This window comes from Danio rerio, chromosome 19, assembly GCF_052040795.2.
Source record: "Danio rerio strain M-AB ecotype USA chromosome 19, GRCz13ab, whole genome shotgun sequence".
In the NCBI taxonomy this organism is placed as follows: domain Eukaryota; kingdom Metazoa; phylum Chordata; class Actinopteri; order Cypriniformes; family Danionidae; genus Danio; species Danio rerio.
The window spans coordinates 2,171,557-2,182,500 of NC_141039.2; the positions used below are offsets into that span (position 1 = coordinate 2,171,557).

The 10,944-nt window shown below is 35.7% G+C and overlaps 2 protein-coding genes across 51 annotated transcripts in view; both read left to right on the forward strand.

The window, feature by feature from the left end:
• dennd3a (DENN/MADD domain containing 3a) overlaps positions 1 to 10,944 on the forward strand; it is a 400,395-nt gene that overhangs the window by 86,124 nt on the left and 303,327 nt on the right. The gene's annotated exons all lie outside the window — the stretch shown is intronic.
• Positions 1 to 10,944, forward strand: part of ptk2aa (protein tyrosine kinase 2aa) — a 108,677-nt gene that overhangs the window by 38,443 nt on the left and 59,290 nt on the right. For all 50 annotated transcript variants that reach the window (XR_015945154.1, XR_015945155.1, XR_015945159.1 and 47 more), the window contains 1 exon segment: positions 6,998 to 7,224. Coding sequence is in view for 32 of the 50 variants with exons in the window: in XM_088651323.1 (XP_088507449.1) it covers positions 6,998 to 7,224 (227 nt within the window). In the remaining 18 variants the exon portion in view is untranslated.

Sequence of the window (10,944 nt, forward strand, 5' to 3'; positions counted from 1 at the left end):
CTTTTCCGGTGAGCATATGCGGTTCATCTATAGATGCGTGTACATGAACTAGGGCTGCCCGATTTTGAAAAAAAACTGATGTTGCAATATTTTGTTTGTCTGCGATCTAAAAATGGCTCATGACTCTGTTTGAAACAAATTTGTCATTTTAGATTGATTTGAATTATTTTGTAGGGGAAAATAAACCTTGTTGTATGGTTTCCTGTGGAATCGAACAGTGCAGAAATTCAATAGTAATTTGTAAAATAACAATGTATAGTCTTCATTGTAGCAATAACTAAATACAGTTCGTCTTTGTTAAAGCTTCAGGTGTAAATTCGCTTGAAATCTTACACCATCACAAGACGTAAAACACATCCAAATGGAAATCTTTCACTCTGTTAGGGTTCAACCTTGTGATGATACTACAAATGACATGTTCTGTACTGTGGTTCCTTGTTAATTCCAACTTGACATTGCAAATCATGCGATGTGACAGACATTGCGATATCGATTCTGAAACTATATTTTGTGCAGCTCTAACATTAACAGAATATCCAAAAAGCAGAATATAGAGCTTTCTTTGGTCAGCACAGCAAGAAAACACTCATGTGTGGCACAAGCCATTGAAATGAATGGGTTTCATAGCACAGTGCTTTCCGCGTCCAGTGTGAAAGCCGCTTCAGATCATACAGTGATCATGGCTTGAGGGTGAATAAAACCAGTGCTTTCAACACTGCAAGTCAGCGCAGCACATCATAGACATTTATTCGACTCCTATTTTTCATATTTCGTCACTAATAGTGATATTTCCACAGAGAAACAGCATGTAGAATGACCGAACATCATTAGCTTTTGATTGCATTTGAATTGAATTGAACAGGGCAGAATAAACAGAGGAAATATTGCTGCGCTTTTTCTCTGAACGACTCCAACACACACTCACAGATACATAGAGAGAGATGTCCTTGTCAAATCCAGTGACAGGTTATGCTTTAGTGCTGTCATCGCAGGAGTTTGGGGATGCTGTAAACATTTCCCAGAAGACTGATGGAAACCTGTGACATGTAAAGCAGATCCGTTGGCTGTTTGGAGGTTGTTGTTTTGTGTGTGTGTGTGTGTGCACAAGCCAGACATGCTTTAGTGAGATTAAACTGGAAAATATGGGCTGGAATATAAAGATAATCTGCGACCCCTGAAGAGCAGGTTAAGCATAATAGCTGTTATTGCCATCAGATCAGATCTGATGCACTATGGAGATGGCTTTTAATATGGTGTGTTTCTCTGTGTGTTTTCAGAGTAAGTTGTATGTCTAAAGACTGCTTTAAAGGCTTGTTTTTGGAGGCTTGTTCATTCATTTTCCTTCAGCTTAGTCTTTATTTCTGAGGTCGCCACAGCGGAATGAACCGCCAACTATTGCATCATAAGTTTTGCACGGCGGATGCCCTTCCAGTACTGGGGAACACTCATACACACTCATTCACACACTCACTCATACACTACAGCTAATTTAGTTCATCAATTCCCCTATGGCGCATGTGTTTGGACTGCGGGGGAAACTGGAGCACCTCTAGCAAACCCATGCCAACACGGGGAGAACATGCAAACTCCGCATAGAAACGCCAACTGACCCAGCCGAGGCTCGAACTAGCAACCTTCTTACTCTGAGACCACAGTGCTACCCACTGAGCCAAGTTAATAAAGGGAAATCACAATCAAGGGCTTGATCATGTCATTTAAATATATTTGCATGTAAACATTCAGTGTACTGAGAGCAGAGAGTGTTTCAAATCCCTCCGAATGTACTAGTTAGGGTGCTGCTTAAGGGGGGGAAAGGGCTCACAGCATGGCTCTGTGCTGGGGAGGAAGGCAGGCTTTGTTCTCTATGAGCCATTCAGATTTGGTGTTTGTTGTGTCTTGGTGTAGGGGCGTGTCCTATCTTAAGCCACGCCCCTGCACACCTGGATGCAGCTGAGGCTGTGGAAAATGATGAGACATCAGTGGTGAACATGAGTCACACGCGGCCCAGACTGGAGTGTGTGTGTGTGTGTTGTGTGTGTGTGTGTGTGTGTGTGTGTGTGTGTGTGTGTGTGACCCTTTACGTTATTTAATTTTTAAAAAGCGAGGTATAATGTAAATAATCACCGTGTTTTGGCACATTTTTGCATGTATTTGAGCATGAAAGCGCTCACCTTAAAGATGACTTCTTTACCTCTGACTTCTGACCTCTGAGGCTGAGCACACACACAACATCATGCACTCTCGTTCACGCTTTTAAAAACATGAATGAATGCAGTACACATCAGTAAATAAAGTATGTATGTAATGTGCATTTATTTATATAGTGCATTTATTGTGTATAGCCATACACCTAAAGCGCTTCACAATCACGAGGGGGGTCTCTCCGCACCACCACCAGTGTGCAGCATCCACTTGGATGATGCGACGGCAGCCAAAGGACAACAGCGCCGGTGCTTCACCACACGCCAGCTATTGGTGGAGTGGAGAGACAGTGATGGAGCCTATTCAGTGGATGGGGATGATTGGGAGGGCATGATGGGTAAGGGTTGATGGAGGGAATTTGGCCAGGGGTTACACCCCAACTCTTTACCAGAAGTGTCATGGGATTTTTAATGACCACCGAGAGACAAGACCTCAATTTAACTTCTCATTTAAAAACCTGACAGTATAGAGTCCTTATCACTATACTGGGGCATTAGGACTCACTCAGACCAGAGGTTGATCGCCCCCTGCTGGCCTCTCTAACACCACTTCCAACAGCAATGTGGTCTCCCATCCTGGTACTGACCAGGCTCAGCCTTGCTTACCTTCAGTGAGTAACCGGTCTTGCAGGGTGATATGGTCCATCCCATGCTGCAAACACCCCAGTTACAGTACATGCTTTTCCTCATCTTCATGTGAAATGTACTGCTGGAAAGGGAGCGGGATTATTGCTGATTAATGCTTATTTATAATCCTTTTGATCGTGCAGCCCTAATATAACCTTTAACCTGAGGTTACTCTTACTGTAAAACATGTACAGTAGTTAAAGTCTGCCTTCCTTCTCTCTGTGAATGTGTTGACTGTGTGTTTTGATGATGGAGGCAGACAGACTGCAGGGTGTTTGGATGATGTCACTGTCTGATGGTGTGTGTGTGTGTGTGTGTGTGTGTGTGTGTGTGTGTGTGTGTGTGTGTGTGTGTGTGTGTGTGTGTGTGTGTGTGTGTGTGTGTGTGTGTGTCATTCATGAATCTGAATGGCTCATTCACTGATCTTTGATGATCATATTTCAGCCACAAGAGCAGACATGTGAAATGAGCTGTGCTGAAGGGAAAGGGGGAATCTCCGACGATTTCAGTGCATGTGGACGTTCATTACTGTAATGCGTCCAGGTGTTCTGTGATTCTCTGTAGTGCATACCTGTCAACATTGGGATGTGAAAATAAGGGATATGCCCACCATAATAAGGGATATGCCTCCCCCCCAACCCGCCTTAAAAAATCCCATAATTACTAAATATGTTCATTATGAGCTTTTTTATTGTAAATAAACAGTTAAATGGTCAGTAAAATGTTTTAAAATTATTATTATCAAAAGAAAAATAAATATATACATTAGCAGCGAATACACTAGCAAACAGTTCAGCTTATTAAAATTAATATCCATTATAATGAAATAGAATCAAGCTATCAAATCTCATTAGCCGTTTCTCCACTGACTTACACATTCTGATTAAAGAACAGCGAATGACTCTCTCATTTATTACGATTTTTTTCTCTCCGCTTCAAATCGCGTGTACAGAATCCGTTTGGGAAACAGCGTCTGTTTATCAGTATGGAGCGCGTCAGCTGACAGTCATGCACCAATATATGACTGTTTTGAGGATTGTATAGGACGGGCGACGGCACCAGTAATCAAAAGGACTGTGAGTGGCGCTGTTTTTAATATTTATTTATGAGTGTTTTCATTCCTAAACAAAGCAAAAGCACAGAAGACTCGCGTTTAAGAGCAAGGGGCGACCCCTGGTGGTTCGGTAGTATGGGCTGCGTATAGCGAGGCTTGGCTGTTCAGAGAAAAACTGAAAATTCGGGAGAAATACGGGAAAATACCTTTACGGGATTATAGCAGGATAGTATTGTAAAATACAAGAGAATCCCGGGGAAAAACAGGAGGGTTGACAGGTATGGTAGTGTCTCGATGATGATCGTCATTAGTTGTTTAATACCGCAACACTAAAATAAGAGTCATCCTTTTCATGTGTTTTTAGACTGTGTTCTTATTAATATCCTGTGTATCACTTTAATAAACACATTTTTTAAAAGGCCTTATGTCTGCGCCAGTGGTGTAGTGGTTAGTGCGTTGTGCCGCCTCGTGGTCCTATGTCGATCCTTCCCCTCTTTCTGCTCCCCATGCTTTCTTGTCAATACTCTCTAGTTTCCTATACAATAAAGGTGAAAACAACAAACAATTATTATAAAAAAACCTTATAAATAAATAGTGACTTTATTTATTCACCAGAGACATTTATATTTTCACTATATTTATATTTTTCACTTTTTTGAAATACATAAGTTATTAATATGTCTCATTTTATTTGATTAATTAATATTTGATTATATTTGGTTGTCTATTTTGACATGTAAATGTTTAATTGATGTAGTTTAGAAGACAATTGCACGTACAGTCAGTGAATTAACTAAACTAAAAATATAATACTTTTAAATTAAGTTTAATACACAATTAGTACATTAACTAGTGAAATATATATATATATATATACACACACACACACACACATATGTAAATATATATATATATATATAGCATAGAGTCAGCATAGAGTCGGAGCTAAACTAAAATGAATGAAATGACACATTTTACTGAATATTTAACCTGAGCTGAAGGGACTTTTATTTTGAAGTGGTGTCCTGCAGTGACTGCCGGAGTGTCACTGATTGTATCTTGATTTATTCTGCAGTAGTTTTCAGCTGCTGTCATTTCTCAGATTAGTCTTCGTGTGTGTGTGTGTGTTTATCTTAGTCCAGGGTGTGTGTGTATGATGTTTGTGATGTGATAAGCAGTGGTCTGGGACTGCTGGAATGCTGTGGATGGGAATGTTCTGGAATGTCGCCGCTGAGATATCAGTCCTTCCCAGCATTCCTTACTCCAGTGTGTTTCATCAATTGCAGTTTGTGTACTTACACTTAATTATATCCTACAAGTATGTACTGAGTGTGTAACAGAGGAGTGTGCAAGCTGTGGGACTGTTCTGTTGCTTAGTTACAAGTCCTGTCAATCATCTTGGCACATCCTCTATAGTTATTCTATAAGTGATTTCTCTCTGTATTCGAGCACAGTAATCTGCCACTCCATTGTATAGAGAAATGTTTAATGAAACTTAATGATGCCTTCAACACCCACAGTAATGATTGTGGAGATTTTAAAAAGAGGCGTGGCCTGTTGGGTTGTGGGCGTGTTTAGTTTTGGCAGGATTCATTCTTAAAGGGGTAGTTCACTCAAAAATTAATGTTCAGTATCATGAAGCACAAATGGTGCTCTGGTGATTGCAGCATTAACCCTGCTGTAATCATCACTTTGTAATGGAAACTGATGTGCTTTTCATCTGACTGATCATCTGCTCCTGCATTACGCCTCTGTGTTTCACTGCATTTATTATGTAGTTCATGCTTTCCATATTTCTCTGTCTGTGACTCCTTGTCTGCTTCACACACACAGAGAGTAACATATCCTCAGACTGAGGCACTGCTGTGACAAATGCCTCATAGAACATTTTACTTGGGTATAAAATGTAGTACTGCATGTTTTAGTGGAAAATATTTTTTTAAAACTGGCATTTTGTTCAGGTTTTCAGTGCTTGTTTTTAGTTTTATATACTTTGATTAGTGTCTATGTTGTTTTTATACTGTGTTGACTGATTTTTATGTTAGTTTTAGTTGTGTTAATACTTCAAGTTAAACTAAAAATGAGAAATATTACAATACTTTGGCATCTAACTAAAATTCAATCAAAGTTTTTAAAATTTGTTTATGTTTTATTTTATTATAATAATATTTATATTGTATATTTATTTTATTTATAATATTTTTATTATATTTATTTATTTATTTTATTAATAGTATTCATTATATTTGTTTATATTATTATAATTATATTTATTTATTTGTTTTTATTATTAATATTATCATATTTATAGTATTTATTTATTTTTATTATTATAGTTATAGCTATATTATTTATTTTATTTATTTATATTATTATAATTATATTTATATTATTTATTTGTATTATTATAGATATATTTATAATATTTATTTATATTATAATTTTTATTATATTTATATTATTTATTTATTTTTATAATTATATTTATATTACTTATTTATTTTAATTATATTTATAGTATTTATTTATTTGTATTATTAAAGTTATATTTATAATAATTATATTATTATTATATTTATATTATTTATTTATTTGTATTACTATAATTATATTTATTTATATTATTATAATTATATTTATATTGTTTATTTATATACTTTATTTATAATATAATAATTCCATTATTTATTATTTATTTATTTGTTTATTTTATTAGTTATTTTAGTTATATTAAAATTATAATAATACAGTTTGATATTATATATTAAATATTATTAGCATTAATTTGATTAGTATTAAAAGAAAACTATTTTAATAGTATAACAACTGTAAAATTTCAATACAAAGATTTATTCTAATTTAATTTAATTTATTATAATTTGAATGTAACTTTTATATAAAATTAGATAAATATAAAAACCCATTAATTCATTCATTTTCACTGAGTTTAGTCCCTTATTTATCAGGGGTCGCCACAACGGAATGAACCTTCCATAAATTAAAAAACTGTAATGTTTAAATATAACACTAAGCCAGATCATAATTATTGTTTGGTCAATATTATTGTTTTTTGGTGAAGAAAGAGAAGATTCATGTGTCTTCTGTTTATTTGCAGAATATGACCGACACCTAGCGTACGGTAAAGGCATGGCGACGGCATTCCTGGAGCCCACCCCGAACCACACGCTGAGCGTCGGGGCCAAAGCCCGACTCAGTGCGGGGACAGAGCGGGTTCCGGGGGCCCCCGACCGGGTCCTGAAGGTCTTCCATCACTTCGAAAACAACAGCGAGCACAGCACCTGGTCCAGCAACATCCGGCACGGAGACGCCACTGACGTCAGGGTGAGCACAACAACACACAGTTACTATTATTGTTATTATTCAGCATTATTTTACATTATCACTGTTTATACTATAATGCTTGGCTGATTGGCTGATGAGGGGTCTAAAGTTTGCCGATATGTTCAGAGAAACGCTCAGCTAAAGTAGTTCCGGCAGGTTTTGAGCACATTACATCTCCATGTCACTTCACTGAATGATTTGAGTTGTTTTACTGTCAATCATATGAAACACAACTGAAAGCTTTCGAGGAGATGTAAAAGAAACTAGATCTACACACAGGAGATGTTCAAGGATGAAAATGTTTTATTTAATCAAATATTTGATCAAAGTATGTGTTTTTAGTTTTTATATAGTACATAGGATTTCGTCAGTATAAATAGTTTATGCTGCATGTTGTTATATAAATACCTGGAAGATGGATAGACAGACAGACAGACAGACAGACAGACAGGCAGACAGGCAGACAGATAGACAAATAGATAGATAGACAGATAGATAGATAGATAGATAGATAGATAGATAGATAGATAGATAGATAGATAGATAGATAGATAGATGGATGGATGGATGGATGGATGGATGGATGGATGGATGGATGGATGGATGGATGGATGGATGGATGGATGGATGGATGGATGGATGGATGGATGGATGGATGGATGGATGGATGGATGGATGGATGGATGGGTAAATAGATAAACAGATGGATGGATGGATAACCTAAAATAAATAAATACAACTTACCAAATAATTAAATATATTATAAATGTTTATGAATGTATGCATTTAAAAAGGCAATTGTATTTTTGTATAAATAATATATATTTATGTATAATTGTTATGTTTTTTATTTAAAAAAGATATAAAATAATTTTATAAAACATAATATAAATGTTTTATAAATAAAATAGCAAATGAATGTGAATGATAATAAAAATAAATAAATAAATAAGGAAATGGCTCAAAAAAATAAATAAATACACACAACAAACCAAAACTGTATTAATTCTTAATTATATATTATAAATGTTTAAAAATGTATACATTTAAAAAAATAAACTATTTTATTTCTTTGCGTGTGTGTGTGTATATTTTGTAAATATGTAAATATTTTTAATAAATAATTCGCATATTTAATAAATCTAAAAAATAAATGTGAATATTTAGTAAATCATACATTTAAATTTGTAATGTATTATTATTATTATTACTATATAGTAGAATATAAATATATAATATATTATAATAAATATTATATAATATTATAAATATAATGTAATATTTATAATATATTAATATAATTTTAGAATATATTATTATAGTTTTGCAGCTGTAAAAAAGTCTACAACCAGACAGTGTATTAAAATTAATGATTTAGTTTAATTTGTGGGTCTGAGCAGGTCTGATGGTTGTTTTTACTTTTGTTTAAGTTTAATGTGGTAAAAAAGTGTGTGTGTTTTTTTTTTTTACACCATATGGATTTGGTGTCAAACAAATGAAGCTTCATAGTATGCAAATATCAGGCTTTCTTCACTGTAATGTGTGGATTATTGTGCTTGTGTGGAAATCTCCAAAAGCTCAGGTTTCAGCTGAAGTCTTGATTTCCCCCGTGGGATTGATCTGATGAGAGACTCGGAGGTGAAAGAGTCTCAGTTAGAGATGCTGTATTGATCTGCGTTTGTTTTAAGCGGATTGATGCTCAAACATCCGCAGGAAGGATAAACTCCTCCTCATGATTGGATGGTCTCTGGTGACCTCTCATGTTTGACCTCTGAGGCTTTATATCCGACCCGTTCCGTCTGGACACACACTGCCTTAATATATGATCATGTCAAGCCAAAAAGAGCAAGCTTTAGTCTGATTGTTCTCGATCATTTATGTTAAGCCAAGAAGATACAGAAAAAAAAAACAGTGGTCAGTTTTTAAAACCATGTTTTCTTTAGGCTATTGTACAAAAACATGTGTTTATTACACTTACACTCACCGGCCACTTTATTAGGTACACTTTACTAGTACCGGATTGGACCCGTTTTGCCTTCAGCGTTGCCATAATCCTTCGTGGCAGAGATTCAACAAGGTACTGGAAATTATTTTACTCCTTATTTACATGATAGCGTCAGATATGCTGCAGATTTGTCGGCTGCACATCCATGACGCCAATCTCCCGTTCCACATCCCAAAGGTGCTCTATTAAATTGAGATCTGGTGACTGTGGAGGCCATTTGAGTACAGTGAACTCATTGCCATGTTCAAGAAACCAGTCTGAGATGATTGTGCTTTATGACATGGTGCGTTATCCTGTGGCACCCGGTGTGGTCTTCTGCTGCTGTAGCCCATCTGCCTCAAGGTTGGATGTTCAGAGATGCTCTTCTGCAGATCTCGGTTGTAACGAGTGCTTTTTTGAGTTACTGTTGCCTTTTGATCACCTGGAACCAGTCTGGCCATTCTCCTCTGACCTCTGGCATCAGGTGTATATTGCTGAGTGTGTTTGTTTGCTGTTTTGCCTGGTTTATGCTTGTCATTGGGAAATAAAACTAGCATTAATCCCGGTCTTATTTACCCTCTGGTGTTCCTTATTTGTAAATTATCATTGTCAAAAAGGGGCAAATGTTTGTAAAGTACCCTCTGTTTTGTTTAAGAACATCAATCAGATTTATTTTTATTTAATAATATTTTTTGCTGTCTTATTTTGAATTTTAAGAGGGTTTTGTGGTAATAGTTAATATTTATGCAGTAATTAACATTCATTTTCCCCTCTATTATTTCAGTTTTAATTTCTTGCAGTGTTATTGCAGTCACTGTAGTAGTATTTTCTGATTTATGCTGTGATAAAAATAGATTGAAAATAGAACAAAACTCCAATATCCAGTGTTCAGATTTACTTCTAAATATGTTTGCACATCACTGCATATCTATTTGAAGAATGTGACTGATTTGCATATTTAAATAGCTTTTTAGAGAACAGTTGTCTCATATTGTGATGAATCTAGTCGTGTATTTGAGACTTTTGTGTTTTTGTCCTCAGATGTCTCCTATCTGTAGCACTAGTTTCTTCCACATCTCCTCCAAAGCCTCCTGTTGTGTTCTGATGTGATTTTTGACTGTGAAATGGAGCCGTAATGCGCTCAAAACCTGCCGAAACTACTTTAACTGTGCTTATCTGAAAATACAGGCACGCCTTAGAATGCTCATCAGCCAATCAGAATCAAGCATTCAGCCTCCTCTGCAGTATAAGGCAAAGTAAAACTGTTTTTCTTCTGATCGAGCAAAACTGTTGAAAACAATTTATTTGTGTTGAATTTAAACAAATAAAATACATTTAATAATGTTCAACTTAATTTCAGGCCAAATAAGTTGTTTACAACCACTTAACGTCAAAAAAATTGAGTAAATCCAAGGAATCATCTTTGAATAATTTTTTTTTAGTGTGGCTGAAGTCCAACAAGTCAGATATTAATGCGGCTGAATTTCTGCTTTTCTAATGCTGCATGAGGTCTTACAGGCTCGGGGGCAATCGTGTCTCTGATCATTTTAAGCTTCACCAGCGTGGATGTTCAGATTTCCAGCAGCAGGGATTTTATTTCTCCTGAGCTTCATACAGACCGACACAGATTAACATGACAAATCTTCTGTGTCACGAGGAGAGATTTTGATTCGCACAGCCGTCCAGGAGAAGATGGACAAACTAGTGTAAATCACTAGATTATATTGAGCAAACAA